At 44.0% G+C, this 20,671-nt stretch overlaps 2 protein-coding genes across 2 annotated transcripts in view; one reads left to right on the forward strand and one right to left on the reverse strand.

Moving 5' to 3' along the window:
• The window catches only part of LOC311099075 (chloride channel protein 2-like), a gene marked incomplete at both ends in the record, with an annotated part of 62,186 nt that overhangs the window by 17,270 nt on the left and 24,245 nt on the right, over window positions 1-20,671 (forward strand). Inside the window, one exon of the mRNA XM_084139692.1 lies at window positions 4,924-5,077. Within this exon, the coding sequence (XP_083995818.1) occupies window positions 4,924-5,077 (154 nt within the window). The remainder of the gene's footprint in view (window positions 1-4,923; window positions 5,078-20,671) is intronic.
• LOC311098810 (zona pellucida sperm-binding protein 4-like) lies at window positions 244-3,646 on the reverse strand (the record flags this gene model as incomplete). Its single annotated transcript, XM_084139382.1, has 8 exons — window positions 244-323; window positions 564-639; window positions 1,255-1,402; window positions 1,580-1,772; window positions 2,069-2,226; window positions 2,468-2,565; window positions 2,854-3,041; window positions 3,265-3,646. Coding segments are annotated over 8 exons (1,323 nt in total), but the record flags the coding sequence as incomplete, so codon positions are not given.

Genomic DNA, 20,671 nt, shown 5'->3' on the forward strand with positions numbered 1-20,671 from the left:
GAGGACATCTCTACAACTACCGAAGATTGAAAGTGTGCAGAAGTCAGAATTTTAGAACCACCCTGTGCCCAAAATGTTAAGCGAGATAAGTTCTCTAATAAAGTCAATAAATCAGCAAAAACATGAAGTTGAATATCAAGCATTTTATTTAACAAGCATCTTGTGTATGCAACAAGGGCAGTCAGGCCCTCAGCCCAAGCTGAAGTTGAGCAGAAGGATTTATCCTCAGACCTGGACAGGTGGTTATAGGGTCAGAATCAGCTCCCCACTGGACACCACAGCTATCTCACCATCCACAGACTTCACTGCTGCCACAGCTCTCCCTGAAGGAGGAACAGAAGATTGTGAGGCACGTGACTTAAGGCCCCTAAATCCCAACTAATTCACAAAGCAGTTCAGCAACTTTCAAAAATTCTGGTTAAATAAAAAGGTTGAGATGTCTTGAGGTTTGTGCGAATGTAAACCCCATAGTGCTCCAGGACCACAGTTGGTGGCCACCGCTTTACTTAAGCTAGATGAAAGTTAGAATTCAACCCCAGATAGATTTTTAAAAACCCACTTACTAAGCCTGTTGCAGTGCTGTTGACAGTTGTAGGTCTTAGTAGGGTAGCACACCTCCGTACTACAGTGAATGAACACCTGGATGGAAAGCAGGTTGGCATTTATTGGGATGATTCATGTACTAGAGGCAGCTCTGCAGAGTGGTCACTAGCTGGAACAGTCAAAATCTGATTTTAAACCTAACAGTCACTGCTAATTTGTTTATGCATTTCTACAATGTTGACTTTATATCCATCCCATCTAGTGGAAAGTACTCAGTTCTGCCTCCAGGGCAAGACAGATGACAATGAACATCAACCTGCAGCTGGAATGCAATCCTTAAGCATGGATTCACTTTAGTCATTTAGAAGACGCTCTTATCCAAACTTAATTAAAGGAGCGATTAGGGTTAAGCAGCTTGCGCAAGGGCACAACAGATCTCACCTACTCGACATTCGAACCAGCAGCCTTTCAGTTACTGGCCCAACGCTATTAACCACTAGGCTGCCCCAAATAGCGACTATTATGCAATCCATTAAAACTGCAGGGCCATTTAAAAGCGCCTTAGAGGTCAGCACCACTGCTGGTTTTCAACTAGTGACATGACAGGGAGTGGACTTTCTTGCCAAACAGTCAACCATCAGGGAGAAAACCCAGCAGTCCTTCAGACCATCATTTAAATACTCCTGCTGTAGTGAAGTAAAGATGCAGTACCCTGTCCTTCAGAGGGGTTAAGGTGTCAGCATCCACAAAGGTGAACATCTTGACCACAAAGCGTTTGTAGTGGGTTGGGAATGCAATGCCAGAGGAGCCAGCCATAGGGATCACATTGGTCAGGTAGCGGTCATCCTGGTAGGGACACCTGGAGAGGGGAGAAAGTCATTGTTAGGACAACTCCAGAAATCTTCCCAAAGTTCCTAGGTTGACAGCACCAGTTAGTTTACAAGCTAAGTGCTTTACATGTAAGCACAGATTCAAAATGAAAGTTGGAAAGGCGCATTACATGAAAATCGAGCAGCAAAGCAACCATCTTAGTTACCCATCAACCAGGAGGTCCCACTTGGGCAGGCTTAGAGGACTGTGGGTGGATGTGGCCCAGCAGTGCTCCAGATTCAGGACCAGGTTAGAGTCTGTCCTCCCCAGGATGTGAACCTCAGCATACACTGGCTCCTTTAGGACCTTCACAACTGGGTAGTCTGCCTCACTGTAGTATGAGCTATAGGCTTCCAATTCTGTGGAAACAAAGGGTAGAGTTCACACAAACAGCTGAAGTGTAAAAGTTTCAGAACAGTGCTGGCCATCTTACCCACAGAGTGTGATACAGGCATTGTCCTACCCAGGAAGCAACACATCTGACTCAACTAAGTCTTTATAGAAGACTAGGATTTACAGAACCAGGCATGTTAGTTTGGTGTGAACCGAACTGCACCCAGCCCTTATGCCACAAATCAATTCCCCCTCAAACAAAACTACAAGCCATTAAGGAAATAATATTATTCTCAAACAAGCAACCATTTTGCCAACTTACCTTCCACACATCCCTTGTTGTAACATTGCCCACTGGCCAGTCGGAGCTCCAGTCTGATGGGTCCAGGAGCAGCAACCGGAGCAGGTGGAGGAACAGGGTTCACCTCAACAACTAGAACCTCCACTGCAGTGCCAGAATACTTACACTGGAATAGCAGCCTAGGATAGAAACATTGACTGTTATGGAACGTACACAAGGACCACCAGTATTGAGTTTCTCAACATTGATTGTGTGGGCTAGCATATGCTGGGCATGCAGACTCGAGCATCAAATTGGATACCATTTAGCGTCGGCTAATTAACTGAAACGCTTATAAAATATATCTAAAAATAGTTTGAGTATTTAATTGTGCAGAATTGGTTGAAAACAACTTCAAGCCCCTGTGGAGAGAAGACCCACTCAAAATGGCTGTCTCTGGTGATTGAGCCCCGAGGTCCAACCCCCACTTCATAGGAAGAGGTCATGCTGTTCTCATAAACCACATAGCCACTTTCATCCTGAAAGGTACAAAACACATTAAGTTAGTGTAGGCCAGTGGGTATATAACATCCAGGCTTTCAGTTAACCACACCGCAGGTATTATTTGTACCCTCACAAAATCAGGCACACCAGGTAATTACATAATTGCCTATTAACTACTAGGGAGACTAGACCCCCAGCAGTGTTTCAGACCAAGATATGGACCCCCCCCCCACACTGTGGAAGCAACAATGGATTGATTCATAGAGCACTTTTCTAGATGCTCAAAGACCTATATTGCATGGCACATTAAGACATCTACCCACCATCAGAGTGGTGCCACATGCAGTGACAGGGAACTGGTATATGGCAAAGGCTGTATTGGTGCCAACAGGCTTACAGGGGGCATCCTGCCCTCCAAGCAGATTGATAGAATCAAGGTCCAGGTTGGGCCAAGTGGTATCCCTGGCCACCACCACAACAAACTGGCCATCTCTGGTACACTGCACAGTCACTGGGGAAGGAGATGGCACAGACAGGAGTTGAGTAGTTTGTCCACCATTGTGGAAAGGTATGGAGTGACAGTACAAACAGAACATTTAATTCACTCAATGTTGGCACTAACATCACTCCATAACTGAGTCTTAGAAGCTAGGCTTGGCAGGGATAAGTCCAGAGAATGACATGAAATTGTAAAATACATTCAGGGAAAATCACAACTACAATAGTGGACTCACCTGCTTTCCCATAGTAGCACCGCCGCCCATCAAAGCAGCAGTTGATCGCTTCACATTGAGCAATAGTAATTACAGGGTTTCCACAAGTAATCCTCTCCTCCTCATTTACTTGGCATTTCTCCATAGGAGTTGTGTCTGCTGGCCTCTGTGTAGCCTGCTGAGGCCTCCACTGGGGCTGCTCAGCATAAGTCACTGGCCTAGTCAGACGCTGTGGAAGCCTTCCCCACTTCTGTGCTCCAAGTACATTGGTGTAGCTCACAACCAGCACCACAACTACAACCCACCCTGCCATTGTTGTACAATATTGGACTAAATTCAATGTACTTCTGTTGCTTGCTGAGGCTTTTATACCTGAGGTGTATTCATTACGGAAACCGTTTACCGTTTAAGAACCAAACGGCTGCAAACAGAGCAAAACAAGAGTTTCTATTGGACAAATTCAGGTAGGTCCCTCCCAGTTTTGTTCCGTTTGCTTCCGTTGAAGAAATGTTTTGCAACAGAATCGGCGTAATGAATACACCCCTGGTTGAGTGCATTGGTTTGGCGGGAGCCCCGCCCCTCCTCGTTAAGAGTCAAGGCATCGCCAGCCCTGGGTAGTTAATCAGTCAGGGCATGGCAGGTGCAGCTCATTGACGGCTCATTTGGCTCTAGAGAGTGATCATTACTTAGGGATTGTGTCTATCAAATCGGCCCATTTAAATGCTGTGAAATTAATGAATTGTCTCTATCACTGGATCCATCTCAGTAGTCGAGAGTTGCTTCCTCTTCTCCTTTCTGTCATTTTCACTGATTTGACAATATAGGCTACAAAATAATCAATATTCAGAAATGTCCTTTCACCTGTCTTCTCAGCGCAAATGGAGAAAGGGAGAGGAAACCACTTTGGACTATTGAGACACATCCTCTATTAGTCTTTCTTTCACTTTCTCTCTCTCTCACCCCTCTCTCACCCCCCCCCCCCCCCCCCCATCCTCTCTCGCTCTCCCATGTTTAATCACAGGAGGTTGGTGGCACCTTAATTGGGGAGGACGGGCTCATGGGAATGACGAGCGGAATCAGTGGAATGGTATCAAATACATCAAACACATGTTTGATGCCATTCCATAAATTCCGTTCCAGCCATTATTATGAGCCGTTCTCTCCTCAGCAGCCTCCACTGTGTTTAATGTATATGTTCAACAGGACTTAGGAGCTGAAAAATGATAAAATATTCTAATTTTCCTGACTGCTCATCAGTCTCTAGGGATTGGTCATGTCCATGAGCGTGTGCCTATCAAATGGATATTTTGAATACTTGATTAATGGTCTGCTCTACCTCTTTGGGTCCATCTCAATAGTCTGAAGATCCTTCCTCTTCTTGTCCCCTCTCCTTCATTTTCACCCAAAAATCTATATGAGGGACACTTTTTAGATATTCCTTTAGACTATTGAAATGCAGCCACTATTTCTCCATCCTTCCCCTTCTATCTCTCCCTCTCTAATTCTATCTTGCCCGCCCCCCTTCTCTCCCCTCTGTCCTCCTCTCTCTCCCATGTATGATTAATGTATTATATTAAACATAACTCAGAAGCTGGTTGTGTATGCTGAGGGTCACTTTGAATACTTAAAAATGATCTAATGTTCTCTTTCTCCTCCCTCTCCCTTCCCCCTGTCATTTAGATGTATGGGCGTTACACACAGGAGCTCGGCGTGTACGCCAAGGAGGAGGCGGCTCGCCTGCGTGATGGCGGGGGGCTGCGGCGGTCCACCAGTGCTCGCAGTCGGTCGGCAGAGCTGCTGGAGTATGAGAAAGACCCCTGCGCCAAGTGTCATGGTGAGTGACCGACTGACCGTAACATGACCACACATATTTACTAAGATATCTAATGACCTCAACATGACCACTCATATTTATTGACTTGTGTAATGACCACAGAAAGACTACAGTGCCAAGTATCAGAGTGAGCGATCACTGTGCTCCTATGACCGCTCCTATGACTGCACCACAACCACTGGATTGACAGCGTCAACCTATGTTGCACTAACCACCTCAGTGATCATAATCTCGGTTTAACCAGAACTAAAGTCTTCCGTAATTGGTCAGATGCTCGAATAAGTTCTGGGTCCATACGTGTTAAGAGGATCGGAACCAGAACGAAGAGCGCCACCCTTTCTCTTTGCAAGTTACGGGCAAGTCTATGGGCCAAATGTCCCCTCCCCTTCCAAAATTCAAAAGATGCTAACACCTGCGAAATCGGGATTTGTCAAAATAACCAGTGATGAAAAACCCACTGAAACTAATGCCGCTCATTATCTCGCGCATCCCATTGTATCATGACAGATCTACTTACCATTTATGTTTACGCAGTCTTTCCACAAGAGATTACACTGACCATAACCTGACCTAACCTGACTGCTCTGCTGTATTGAACACAGAACACATTTGAAGAGAGATTCTGATATTAGTGGTGCACCCTATCAGCCTCTAGTGAGATAGATAGGTAAATGTGGCACTTATGACACAGTATGATGACTGATGATCAATCCTGTGCCATGGCCTCGTGGGTGACAACACTGCTCTTCTGTCACTGTAAAAACAGCCCCCTCTGCTGGTAATTAATGGTCACAGTGTGTCTGTGATGATGAGGGCTGCTGTTGTGCATATCAATAGTTCCTCTGTTGCCTTCATCTTACTGCATCACGCCTTTCAACCTCCTGGCTTTTCTCTCCAGAGTAGTACAAAATGATGAGGGCTAGGAACAAGGAGCGGATCTGCGTATGACTGCTTGTTGGCTGAAGTTTATGGCTGTGTTCCAACTGCTTTCTATCCTTGTCTCCTATACTCTGTGCCCTTGTGGCTACTGATCTCATTAAGATTGGATAGGTGAAAGCAATATCATAAATACTCTGTCTAGCTGACTGGAAAAGAGCTTAGTGAAAAGATTTGCTGTCAGAGTGATTGGTTTAGGGACTTTTCTCTGTTAATAAGCTAGCTATCAGAAGTAGTTACTGGTCAAGTGTAGTACCTATTGTTGTGTTCAGTGACCAGTCAATTTATTCTCAATCTATGTGCGCTAGAGAGAGAGAGAGAGAGAGAGAGAGAGAGAGAGAGAGAGAGAGAGAGAGAGAGAGAGAGAGAGAGAGAGAGAGAGAGAGAGAGAGAGAGAGAGAGAGAGAGAGAGAGAGAGAGAGAGAGAGAGAGAGAGAGAGAGAGAGAGAGAGAGAGAGAGAGAGAGAGAGAGAGAGAGAGAGAGAGAGAGAGAGAGAGAGAGAGAGAGAGAGAGAGAGAGAGAGAGAGAGAGAGAGAGAGAGAGAGAGAGAGAGATTTAAAATTGTACTAGGAAGACTGGTTTGCGTTCAAGCTAGAATGAATGGTGGCCGGCGCATAGGATACAAAATATCTATAGAGTTAAAAAGGTACTCGCACTCAAACCATGAAAAGGAATAACCCAATGAGGCCGAGATGCAAAAAAAAAAAAAAAAGGGTGAAATTTCACAGTGCTATAAAAAGAAAAAGGACCCAACTCGGCCTCTCTTCAATAAGACTCTTGAGTACCAGCGAGATCTTGCCACGTTCTTGTACATGTTGTATAACACGAGGAGAGCAGAGCCCAGCCATCCTCCCACCAGAGGAGTAGGAGGATGAGTGTGTGCCTCTGTTCTATTCTGTGTGTGTGTGTGTGTGTGTGTGCCTCCCTCTGTTCTACTCCACATCCAGAGCCACAGTTTGAGAGCCAAGCCTACACACTCCGTCAAAAGGCTGAGCTGCTCATCGTGACGGTTAGCTTTAGAGAGCGCTAACATGCTACGCTAACACTTAATCCAGCGTGACTGACTCCTCTCACTCACCACCATCGGCGTCTACTGTATTCAATATAGTACACTGAGTTTATATGTAGTTCTACTGCATTTTATTGTGATGATCTGCGTGCGTATAAACTTAACTTCCTTAGATTGCGTGTTGAAAAAAAAAATGTTTACAACCTGGAGTTGTGAGGGAAAGACTTGAGCCCAGATAACAGGTTGTGGTTTCCAAAGTGTTTCCGGTATTTATTTATCCTGTTTGAGGTGTTCTTCGAGACTTCATTTGAGATGTGCCAGTGCCTCTCATGAAATGGGCTTTTGTCATTTTGTGCACTGGTTGCTAGTGATTGTTGTAGCCTATGCTTACGCTGAGGGAGTTTACGCTCACATTTGTTTTGATTATTTTGGCCCACATGTCATTATGTAATTTATTTTTGTATGATTCATATTCCGAACAGAATAGAAAAATATGCATCTGGCAGACCGTGTGTGTTTTGGATTGAGAAGAAGACGTCTGTCACGCTACTGCGGCTGCTGATATAAGGACGGGCCAAGTCGCCCATGCAAGCACTGGGCAGAGGGCCACACACCACGTGCCAAACTAGTGTGTGTTTGTGTGTATCTGTTTGCCAGAACGTCCTCCTGAGATGGCATAGGTACCACTAGCGGTGGTGCCACTAGTTGATGGTAGGACCGCTAGTCTGATTTATTGCCATGGGATATCGTGGAATAGTCTGTACGACGATATTTCCTGTGAACATTTTGTCAAAAATGTCGACCTGCACAGGGAGGGACCAACCTCTATTGTGGAAAAGTCTGTACAATAATAATTTCCGGTTAACCTTTTTTTATTTTAAAGAAGAGTGGACCCTATATATTTTTATGCTGTTTTCAGAAAAAGTAGAAATTACAAGGCTATACAGATGATTAGGGGAGAGAAAATGGGAGGGGTCGATGCAGGGATTGGACCCAGGTCTCCATCGGGGGCGCATGTGTGTCGAGAGCGGGAAGTGTTACCCCTTGATCCCAGATCTACACACTGTGAACATTTTGTCCGAAAATTCAATCCCCCAACGAACCAACCGAGTATTTGAAATTTACTTTTATTCATCGCCTATCAAGATAGCAATGAGAATATACAGTGAGCTCCAAAAGTATTGGGACAGTGACAAATGTTTTGTTGTTTTGGCTCTGTACTCCAGCACTTTGGATTTGAAATTATACAATGACTACGAGGTTAAAGTGCAGATTATCAGCTTTAATTTGAGTATTTGGTCCCATATTCCTAGCATGCAATGATTACATCAAGCTTGTTGGATGCATTTGCTGTTTGTTTTGGTTGTGTTTCAGATTATTTTGTGTCCAATAGAAATCAATCAAATGTATTTATAAAGCCCTTTTTACATTAGCAGATGTCACAAAGTACTATACAGAAAACCAGCCTAAAACCCCAAACAGCAAGCAATGCAGATGTAGAAGCACGGTGGCTAGGAAAAACTCCCAAGAAAGGCAGGAACCTAGGAAGAAACCTATAGAGGAACCAGGCTCTGCGGGGTGGCCAGTCCTCTTCTGGCTGTGTCGGGTGGAGATTATAAGAGTACATGACCATTAAGGCCAGATTTTGATGTTAAAACGTTAATAGATGACCTGCAGGGTCAAATAATAATCACAGTGGTTGTAGAGGGTGCAACAGGTCAGTACCTCAGGAGTAAATGTCAGTTGAAAAAAGCAGGTCCAGGACAAGGTAGCACGTCCGGTGAACAGGTCAGGATTCTATAGCAACAGCCAGAACAGTTGAAACTGGAGCAACAGCACGGCCAGGTGGACTGGGGACAGCCAGGAGTCATCAGGTAAGGTAGTCCTGAGGCATGGTCCTAGGGCTCAAGTCCTCCGGGAGGAGACATACACTACCAGTCAAAAGTTTGGACACACCTACTCATTCAAGGGTTTTTCTTTATTTTTACAATTTTTTACATTGTAGAATAATAATGAAGGCATCAAAACTATTAAATAACATATGGAATCATGTAGTAACAAAATTAGTGTTAAACAAATATATATTAGAGATTCTTCAAAGTAGCCACCCTTTGCCTTGATGACAGCTTTGCACACGCTTGGCATTCTCTCAACCAGCTTCATGAGGTAGTCACCTGGAATGGATTTCAATTAACAGGTGTGCCTTCTTAAAAGTTAATTTGTGGAATTTATTTCCTTCTTAATGCGTTGGAGCCAATCAGTTGTGTTGTGACAAGGTAGGGTTGGTATACAGAAAATAGCCCTATTTGGTAAAAGACCAAGTCCGTATTATGGCAAGAACAGCTCAAATAAGCAAAGAGAAACGACAGTCCATCATTACTTTAAGACATGAAGGTCAGTCAATACGGAAAGTGCAGTCGCAAAAACCATCAAGCGCTATGATGAAACTGGCTCTCATGAGCACCGCCACAGGAATGGAAAACCCAGAGTTACCTCTGCTGCAGAGGATAAGTTCATAAGAGTTACCAGCCTCAGAAATTGCAGCCCAAATAAATGCTTCACAGAGTTCAAGTCATAGACACATCTCAACATCAACTGTTCAGAGGGGACTGTGTGAATCAGGCCTTCATGGTCGAATTGCTGCAAAGAAACCACTACTAAAGGACACCAATAAGAAGAAGAGACCTGCTTGGGCCAAGAAACACAAGCAATGGACATTAGACTGGTGGAAATCTGTCCTTTGGTCTGGAGTCTAAATTGGAGGTTTTTGGTTCCAACCGCCGTGTCTTTGTGAGAGGCAGTGTGGGTGAACAGATGATCTCTGCATTTGTTGTAGTGCAGTTGTGCAGTTGTAGTGCAGTTGTTGTAGTTCCCACCGTAAACCATGGAGGAGGAGATGTTATGGTGTGGGAGTGCTTTGCTGGTGACACTGTCTTTATTTAGAATTCAAGGCACACTTAACCAGCGATACGCCATTCCATCTGGTTTGGGCTTAGTGGGACTATCATTTGTTTTTCAACAGGACAATGACCCAACACACCTCCAGGCTGTGTAAGGGCTATTTTACCAAGAAGGAGAGTGATGGAGTGCTGCATCAGATGACCTGGCCTCCACAACCCACCGACCTCAACCCAATCGGGATGGTTTGGGATGAGTCGGACCACAGAGTGAAGGAAAAGCAGCCAACAAGTGCTCAGCATATGTGGGAACTCCTTCAAGACTGTTGGAAAAGCATTCCAGGTGAAGCTGGTTGAGAGAATGCCAAGAGTGTGCAAAGCTGTCATCAAGGCAAAGGGTGGCTATTTGAAGAATCTCAAATATAAATTATATTTTGATTTGTTAAACACTTTTTTGGTTACTACAGGATTCCATATGTGTTATTTCATAGTTTTGATGTCTTCACTATTATTCTATAATGTAGAAAATAGTAAAAATTAAGAAAAAGCCTTGAATGAGTAGGTGTGTCCAAACTTTTGACTGGGACTGTATGTTTCCCATGCCAATAAAGCCCTTAAATTGAAATTGAATTGAATTGAATTGAATTGAATTGAATTGAGAGAGAATTAGAGGGAGTATACTTAAATTCACACAGGACACCAGATAAGACAGGAGAATTACACCAGATATAACAGACTGACCCTAGCCCCCTGGCACATAGACTAATGCAGCATAGATACTGGAGGCTGAGACGGGGGGCGGGGGGGGGGGGGTCGGGGGACACTGTGGCCCCGTCCAACAGGGCCAACCAGGCAGGATATAACCCCAACCACTTTGCCAAAGCACAGTCCCCACACCACTAGAGGGATATCAACAGACCACCAACTTACTACCCTTATACAAGGCTGAGTATAGCCCACAAAGATCTCCTACACCGCACAAGCCCAAGGGGCGCAAAACCGGACAGGGAGGTCACGTCAGTGACTCAACCCACTCAGGGACGGCATGGAAGAGCACTATTAAGCCAGTGACTCAGCCCCCGTAATAGGGTCAGAGGCAGAGAATCCCGGTGGAGAGAGGGGAGCCGGCCAGGCAGAGACAGCAAGGGCGGTTTGTCGCTCCAGTGCCTTGCCGTTCACCTTCGCACCCCTGGGCCAGACTACACTCAATCATAGGACCTACTGAAGAGATGAGTCTTCAGTAAAGACTTAAAGGTTCAAATCAAATCAAATCAAATGTTATTTGTCACATACACGTGTTTAGCAGATGTTATAGCGGGTGTAGCGAAATGCTTGTGCTTCTAGCTCCGACAGTGCAGTAATATCTAACAATTTCACAACATATACCCAATACACACAAAACTAGTAATGAATGGGATTTAAAATATATACATATACAGTGAGGGAAAAAAGTATTTGATCCCCTGCTGATTTTGTACGTTTGCCCACTGACAAAGACATGATCAGTCTATACTTTTAATGGTAGGTTTATTTGAACAGTGAGAGACAGAATAAAAATTTAAAAAATCCAGAAAAACGCATGTCAAAAATGTTAGAAATTGATTTGCATTTTAATGAGGGAAAAAAATATTTAATCCCCTCTCAATCAGAAAGATTTCTGGCTCCCAGGTATCTTTTATACAGGTAAAGAGCTGAGATTAGGAGCACACTCTTAAAGGGAGTGCTCCTAATCTCAGCGTGTTACCTGTATAAAAGACACCTGTCCACAGAAGCAATCAATCAATCAGATTCCAAACTCTCCACCATGGCCAAGACCAAAGAGCTCTCCAAGGATGTCAGGGACAAGATTGTAGACCTACACAAGGCTGGAATGGGCTACAAGACCATCGCCAAACAGCTTGGTGAGAAGGTGACAACAGTTGAAGCGATTATTCGCAAATGGAAGAAACACAAAATAACTGTAAATCTCCCTCGGCCTGGGGCTCCATGCAAGATCTCACCTCGTGGAGTTGCAATGATCATGAGAACGGTGAGGAATCAGCCCAGAACTACACGGGAGGGTCTTGTCAATGATCTCAAGGCAGCTGAGACCATAGTCACCAGGAAAACAATTGGTAACACACTACGCCGTGAAGGACTGAAATCCTGCAGCGCCCACAAGGTCCCCCTGCTCAAGAACGCACATATACAGGGCCGTCTGAAGTTTGCCAATGAACATCTGAATGATTCAGAGGAGAACTGGGTGAAGATGAGTCAGATTTGGTCGGATGAGACCAAAATGGAGCTCTTTGGCATCAACTCAACTTGCCGTGTTTGGAGGAGGAGGAATGCTGCCTATGACCCCAAGAACACCATCCCCACCGTCAAACATGGAGGTGGAAACATTATGCTTTGGGGGTGTTTTTCTGCTAAGGGGACAGGACAACTTCACCGCATCAAAGGGATGATGGACGGGCCATGTACCGTCAAATCTTGGGTGAGAACCTCCCTCCCTCAGCCAGGGCATTGAAAATTGGTCGTGGATGGGTATTCCAGCATGACAATGACCCAAAACACATAGCCAAGGCAACAAAGGAGTGGCTCAAGAAGAAGCACATTAAGGTCCTGGAGTGGCCTAGCCAGTCTCCAGACCTTAATCCCATAGAAAATCTGTGGAGGGAGCTGAAGGTTCGAGTTGCCAAACGCCAGCCTCGAAACCTTAATGACTTGGAGAAGATCTGCAAAGAGGAGTGGGATAAAATCCCTCCTGAGATGTGTGCAAACCTGGTGGCCAACTACAAGAAACGTCTGACTATGTGATTGCCAACAATGGTTTTTCCACCAAGTACTAAGTCATGTTTTGCAGAGGGGTCAAAGACTTATTTCCCTCATTAAAATGCAAATCAATTTATAACATTTTTGACATGCGTTTTTCTGGATTTTTTTGTTGTTATTCACTGTTCAAATAAACCTACCATTAAAATTATAGACTGATCATGTCTTTGTCAGTGGGCAAACGTACAAAATCAGCAGGGGATCAAATACTTTTTTCCCTCACTGTATGGACAAGCAATGACAGAGCGGCATGGACTAAGATACAGTAGAATATTATAGAATAGAATGCAGTATATACATATGAGATGAGTAGTGCAAGATATGTAAACATTATTAAAGTGACTAGTGTTCCATTTCTTAAAGTGGCCAGTGATTTCAATAGGCAGCAGCAGCCTCTAATGTGCTAGTGATGGCTATTTAACAGTCTGATGGCCTTGAGATAGAAGCTGTTTTTCATTTTCTCGGTCCCAGCTTTGATGCACCTTTACTGACCTCACCTTCTGGATGATAGCGGGGTGAACAGGCAGTGGCTCGGGTGGTTGATGTCCTTGATGATCTTTTTGGCCTTCCTGTGACATCGGGTGCTGTATGTGTCTTGGAGGGCGGGTAGTTTGTCCCCGGTAATGTGTTTGGCAGACCGCACCACCCTCTGGAGAGCCCTGCGGTTGTGGGCGGTGCAGTTGCCGTACCAGGCGGTGATACAGGATGCTCTCAATTGTGCATCTGTAAAGGTTTGTGAGGGTTTTAGGTGCTAAGCCGAATTTCTTCAGCCTCCTGAGGTTGAAGAGGCTTTGTTGCACCTTCTTCACCACACTGTCTGCGTGGGTGGACCATTTCAGTTTGTCGGTGATGTGTACTCCAAGGAACTTGAAGCTTTCCACCTTCTCCACTGCGGTCCAGTCGATGTGGATAGGGGGGTGCACCCTCTGCTGTTTCCTGAAGTCCACGATCATCTCCTTTGTTTTGTTGATGTTGAGTGAGAGGTTATTTTCCTGGCACCACACTCCCAGAGCCCTCACCTCCTCCCTGTAGGTGGTCTTGTCATTGTTGGTAATCAAGCCTACTACTGTTGTGTCGTCTGCAAACTTGATGATTGAGTTGGAGGCGTGCTTGGCCACGCAGTCATGGGTGAACAGGGAGAGACCAAGTCTGCGTCTCTCACATGGATAGGCAGACCATTCCATAAAAATGTAGCTCTATAGGAGAAAGCCTCCAGCTGTTTGCTTAGAAATTCTAGGGACAATAAGGAGGCCTGCGTCTTGTAACCGTAGCGTACATGTAGGTATGTACGGCAGGACCAAATCTGAGAGATAAGTAGGAGCAAGCCCATGTAATGCTTTGTAGGTTAGCAGTAAAACCTTGAAATCAGCCCTAGCCTTAACAGGAAGCCAGTGTAGAGAGGCTAGCACTGGAGTAAAATGATACCTTTTTTTCTAGCAGCCGTGTTTATTTAGTGCTTTATCCGGGTAGCCGGAGAGTAGAGCATTGCAGTAGTCTAATCTAGAAGTGACAAAAGCATGGATTAGCTTTACGGCATCATTTTTGGACAAAACGTTTCTGGTTTTTGCAATGTTACAAAGATGGAAAAAAGCTGTCCTTGAAATATTCTTCATAAGTTTGTCAAAAGAGAGATCAGGGTCCAGAGTAACCCTGAGGTCCTTCAGTTTTATTTCAGACGACTGTACAACCATCAAGATTCATTGTCAGATCCAACAGCAGATCTCTTTGTTTCTTGGGACCTACAGCTAGCATCTCTGTTTTGTCCGATTTTAAAAGCAAAAAAAATGCTGCCATCCACTTACTTATGTCTGAAACACAAGCTTCCAGGGTAGGCAATTTTGGGGCTTCACCATGTTTCATTGAAATGTACAGCTGTGTGTCGTCCGCATAGCAGTAGAAGTTGACATTGTTGACATTTCCCAGTGACATCACCAAGAGGTAGATTATATAGTGAAAACAATAGTGGTCCTAAAACGGAACCTTGAGGAACACCGAAACGTACAATTGAATTGTCAGAGGACAAACCATCCACAGAGACGAACGATATCTTTCCGACAGATAAGATCTAAACCAGGGAAGAACTTGTCTGTTTAGACCAATTAGCGTTTCCAATCTCTCCAAAAGTATGTGGTGATCGATGGTGTCAAAAGCAGCACTAAGGTCTAGGAGCACGAGGACAGATGCAGAGCTTTGGTCTGACGCCATTAAAAGGTAATTTACCACCTTCACGAGTGCAGACTCAGTGCTATGATGGGGTCTAAAACCAGACTGAAGCGTTTCGTATACATTAGTTGTCTTCAGGAAGGCAGTGAGTTGCTGCACAACAGCTTTAAAAACAATTTTTTTAGAGGAATGGGAGATTCGATATCGGCTGACAGTTTTTTACATTTTCCAGGTCAAGGTTTGGCTTTTTCAAGAGAGGCTTTATTACTGCCACTTTTAGTGAGTTTGGTACACATCCGGAGGATAGGGAGCCGTTTATTATTGTGTTCAACATAGGAGGGCCAAGCACAGGAAGTAGTTCTTTCAGTAGTTTAGTTGGAATAGGGTCCAGTATGCAGCTTGAAGGTTTAGAGGCCATTACTCTTTTCATGAATGTGTCAAGAGATACAGGATGAAAAAACTTGAGTGTCTCCATTGATCCTAGCTCCTGGCAGTTCTGTGCAGACTCAGGACAACTGAGCTTTAGAGAAATATGCAGATTCAAAAAGGAGTCCGTAATTTGCTTTCGTCAAAGAAGTTCATGAATTCATCACTGCTGAAGTAAAAGCCATCCTCTCTTTTGGAATGCTGCTTTTTAGTTAGCTTTGCGACAGTATAAAAAATAAATGTTGGATTGTTCTTATTCTCCTCAATTAGGTTGGAAAAATAGGATGATCGAGCAGCAGTGAGGGCTCTTCGATATTGCACGGTACTGTCTTTCCAAGCTAGTCGGAAGACTTCCAGTTTGGTGGCGCTCCATTTCCGTTCCAATTTTCTGGAAGCTTGCTTCAGGGCTCAGGTATTTTCTCTATACCAGGGAGCTAATTTCTTGTGAGAAATGTTTTTTGTTTTTAGGTGTGCGACTGCATCTAGGGTATTTTGCAAGGTTACATTTTGATCCTAAGTTAGGTGGTTAACCGATGTTTGTACTCCGACATCCTTGGGTAGATGGAGGGAGTCTGGAAGGGCATCTAGGAATCTTTGGGTTGTCCGAGAATTTATAGCACGGCTTTTGAGGATCCTTGGTTGAGGTCTGAGCAGATAATTTGTTGCGATCGCAAACGTAATAGGATGGTGGTCCGATAGTCCAGGATTATGAGGAAAAACATTTAGATCCACAATATTTATTCCATGGGACAAAACTAGATCCAGGGTATGACTGTGGCAATGTGTAGGTCCGGAGACATGTTGGACAAAACCCACTGAATCGATGATGGCTCCGAAAGCCTTTTGGAGTGGGTCTGTGAACTTTGCGGGATGCGCAGAGGATATGGTCACTAGTGTAACCAGGAGGAGAGGCCTCATTTAACACAGTACATTTATCAGGCTTGAGCCATGTTTCAGTCAGGCCAATCACATCAAGATTATGATCAGTGATTAGTTCATTGACTATGACCGCCTTGGAAGTAAGGGATCTAACATTAGGTAGCCCTATTTTGAGATGTGAGATATCACAATCTCTTTCAATAATGACAGGAATGGAGGAGGTCTTTATTCCAGTGAGATTGCTAAGGTGAACACCGCCATGTTTAGTTTTGCCCAACCTAGATCGAGGCAGAGACACGGTCTCAATGGGGCTAACTGAATTAAGTGATAATGCCTGAGAAGCCAGTCTTTGGAGGATATATTGGCACGGGGTGTTGTTAGGCCCTCCAAACACTGCTTTCGAGGGCATTATCACTTTTATACAACAGGTTACCAATATATTCAAATAATTTTCATTAAAAACTTTATTTTGATTAATTTAATAATGATATTTCATCCTTCCACAAGATATAGTCCCGACACAAATCTAGGGTTCCTACCCAAGCCGGCTGGTCATTTGTTCTATTGGTTCGGTTGCCAGAGACGCGACCCAGTCGTTCAGTTTTTTTTGTTCTGTATCCAGTCGTTCGTTCTAAATGTTCCATTGCCATACTGGCTGGCAACGTTCTTATCCCTTGCTTGCTAACTAGCCAACTACAGTTAACTTACAGTCACATCAAAAAGTGCAGCCAGAATAACAGCAAAGTAGCTGCATTTGCATTTGTTTAAGCTGTTTTCTAGTGACATTTATTTGGATACATCCATGGCAATGAGCTAATGAGGCGCGATTTCGCCTGGCATAGAAAATGTGCTCTCTCGTCAGGACAGTATTGTTCAGAGGAGCTAGCCAACAACACAGCTAACACAATCACTTCAAACTGAAGCTAAAAAGACTGCAAACTAGCTGCACTTCTTTTCATTGTACCTTTTTTCAATGTACCTTTTTTTGTAAATATCCATAAAAATGATGCAGGCTGATTCATGATTTCGACTGGCTGAGAAACGCTGCCTGCCTGTTTGTCTCGTCCCGACTCGTTCATTACTATGGGACAGCTGGAGATCGAATTTGAATATTGAAACAATTTTGCAAATGTCGGAGAGACAGATAGCAAGGTTTATACAAATCTCCGCTGTTGAAAACTAAATGTTAGTCAACAAGAAATGTGAGAAAATGTCTAGATGCTTTTTATAGTGGAGATCAAGTTTATAAATTGCTTGGCTGGGTTGATGAGACATTGGGTTGCGCAGTCAGATGGAACAGAGTAAATAGGCATTTTAACGTCATAGATTTAACCGGTTGTAACTTGTGGAATAGACAACGGCTGGAATGCAGTTTTAACCAATCAGCATTCAGTATTAGACCCACCCGTTGTATAATGGTAAATAATGTATTGTGTAATTTTGGAGTCACTTTTATTGTAAATAAGAATAGAATATGTTTCTAAACACTTCTACATTAATGTGGATGCTACCATTATTATGGATAGTCCTGAATGAATTGTGAATAATGATGAGTGAGAAAGTTACAGATACACAAATATCATAGCATGCTCTTCAATCGAACGCTGCTGGCACCCGCCCACCTGACTAGAATCACTACTCTCGACGGGTCTGACCTAGAGTATATGGACAACTACAAATACCTAGGTGTCTGGTTAGACTGTAAACTCTCCTTCCAGACTCACATTAAGAATCTCCAATCCAAAGTTAAATCTAGAATCGGCTTCCTATTTCGCAACAAAGCCTCCTTCACTCATGCTGCCAAACATGCCCTCGTAAAACGGACTATCCTACCGATCCATGACTTCGGCGATGTCATTTACAAAATAGCCTCCAACACTCCACTCAGCAAATTGGATGTTGTCTATCACAGTGCCATCCGTTTTGTCACCAAAGGCCAATATATTACCCACCACTGTGAACTGTACGCTCTTGTTGGCTGGTCCTCACTACATATTCGTCGCCAAACCCACTGGCTCCAGGCCATCTATAAATCACTGCTAGGCAAATCCCCGCCTTATCTTAGCTCATTGGTCACCATAGCAACACCCACCCGTAGTATGCGCTTCAGCAGGTATATCTCACTGGTCATCCCCAAAGCCAACACCTCCTTTGGCCGCCATTCCTTCCAGTTCTCTGCTGCCAATGACTGGAACGAATTGCAAAAATCTCTGAAGCTGGAGACTCTTATCTCCCTCACTAACTTTAAGCATCAGTTGTCATAGCACCTTACCGATCACTGCACCTGTACACAGCCCATCTGAAATTAGCCCACCCAACTACCTCATCCCCATATTGTTATTTATTTTGCTCATTTGCACCCCGGTATCTCTATTTGCACATCATCTCTTGCACATCTATCATTCCAGTGTTAATACTAATTGTAATTATTTTGCACTATAGCCTATTTATTGCCTTACCCCCATAACTTGCTACATTTGCACACACTGTATATATATTTTCTGTTGTATTTTTGACTTTATGTTTTGTTTTACCCCATATGTAACTCTGTGTTGTTGTTTTTATCGCACTGCTTTGCTTTATCTTGGCCAGGTCGCAGTTGTAAATGAGAACTTGTTCTCAACTGGCTTACCTGGTTAAATAAAGGTGAAATAAATAAAAATAAATAAATAAATACCCCCAAGACATGCTAACCTCTCACCATTACAATAACAGGGGAGGTTAGCATTTTTGGGGGGGTATGATATTTGTAGCTAGGATAGTCCACTCAGTAACAATTTGTCACTGTTTTCCATGGAGTCCTGGGTTCCATATCATCAATAAAAACAGATAAAAACATTTCTGTGTATTCAAACAAACACATTTCAACTTGACTGTTACTATTTGCATGTAATGATCATAATTGAACAATTCACAAATGCAAACATAAAGCATTTAACACTCAACTGTCTCTGTTTTGATTCTGAACAGTCTTTGTGTTTAGTCCGTAAGACTAGTCAGACAAGGAGGTACACTACATCTCATTCCAAAATCATGGGCATTAGTATGGAGTTGGTCCCCCCTTTGCTGCTATAACAGCCTCCACTCTTCTGGGAAGGTTTTGCACTAGATGTTGGAACATTGCTACGGGGACTTGCTTCCATTCAGCCACAAGAGCATTAGTGAGGTCAGGCACTGATGTTGGGCGATTAGGCCTGGCTCGCAGTCGGCGTTCCAATTCATCCCAAAGGTGTTCGATGGGGTTGAGGTCAGGGCTCAATGCAGGCCAGTCAACTTCTTCCACACCGATCTCGACAAACCATTTCTGTATGGACCTTGCTTTGTGCATGGGGGAATTGTCATGCTGGAACAGGAAAGGGCCTTCCCCAAACTGTTGCCACAAAGTTGGAAGCACAGAATCGTCTAGAATGTCATTGTATGCTGTAGTGTTTGCCATGTGTTTCATGCTATTCCATTTGCTCCATTCCAGCCATTATTATGAGCCTTCTTCCCCTCAGAAGCCTCCACTGTCATCCACAATGAGCTCTGTTTCCTTTTGTGAATCAAAGTATGACATGGTGGTGTCACTGGTTGTGCTGTCTTAATTTTTTTCAGCGCTGTTTCCTGTTCCTCACCCCACTGCCATGGAACATCCTTCTTTGTGAGCTACCATAGTGGCACATTGATGGTGGCATAATCCTGAATGAAACCTGAGCAGTAGTTGGCCATGCCGAGAATATTCATTATTTGACTTGCATTTTGGGGATTGCTGGCCTTGTGAATGGCAATGACTTTTTTTGGGTCAGCTGAGATACCACCAGCAGAGAAGATGAAACCAAAGAACTTTCGAACAATACTCTCAGGCTGTTATTGTGGTGAGCTTGTGTTGCTCCATACACAATGATGTCGTCGCTGAGGTTTTTCACACCTGCAATGCCTTAGAGTGTCTGACAGATAGCATTCTGGAACACCTCTGCAGCTGAAGTGATACCTAAGTTCAATCATTTATACCTCCTCAGGCCTAGATGAGTGGTGAACGTGGTCATATCTGCTGTCGGGTGTAGTTAATGTTGGTGATGTCCAGCTTTTAGATCCAGCTTGGAAAACACTGTGGTTCTGTTGAGCTTGTGGATGACGTCGTCCATGGTGTGATGTGACATTCACGTAGAATGGCTGTATTGGCTTCGCACTTGTCTGCGCAGACTCTGACCTTGTCTGGGTCCTTGGGCTTTGAGGGTGTCACGATGGGGGAGACCCAGGGTGTAGGGCCTGCCACCCCACTGGGCAAAAACTAGTTGAATCAACGTTGTTTCCACGTCATTGCAACCAAATTCAATGTGATTACTTTAAATCAATGTGGAACACTGATTGGATTGGGAAAAAGTAATCAACGTAAGGGAATTTAGTCTTTTTTTCACCCAACTTTTAACCTAAATCCAATGACATGGTGAAATATTTTGTTGATTTCACGTTGAATTCACATTAGTTAA

The sequence above is a fragment of the Coregonus lavaretus genome (genome assembly GCF_964263955.1).
Source record: "Coregonus lavaretus genome assembly, chromosome: 23".
Taxonomy (NCBI): Eukaryota; Metazoa; Chordata; class Actinopteri; order Salmoniformes; family Salmonidae; genus Coregonus; species Coregonus lavaretus.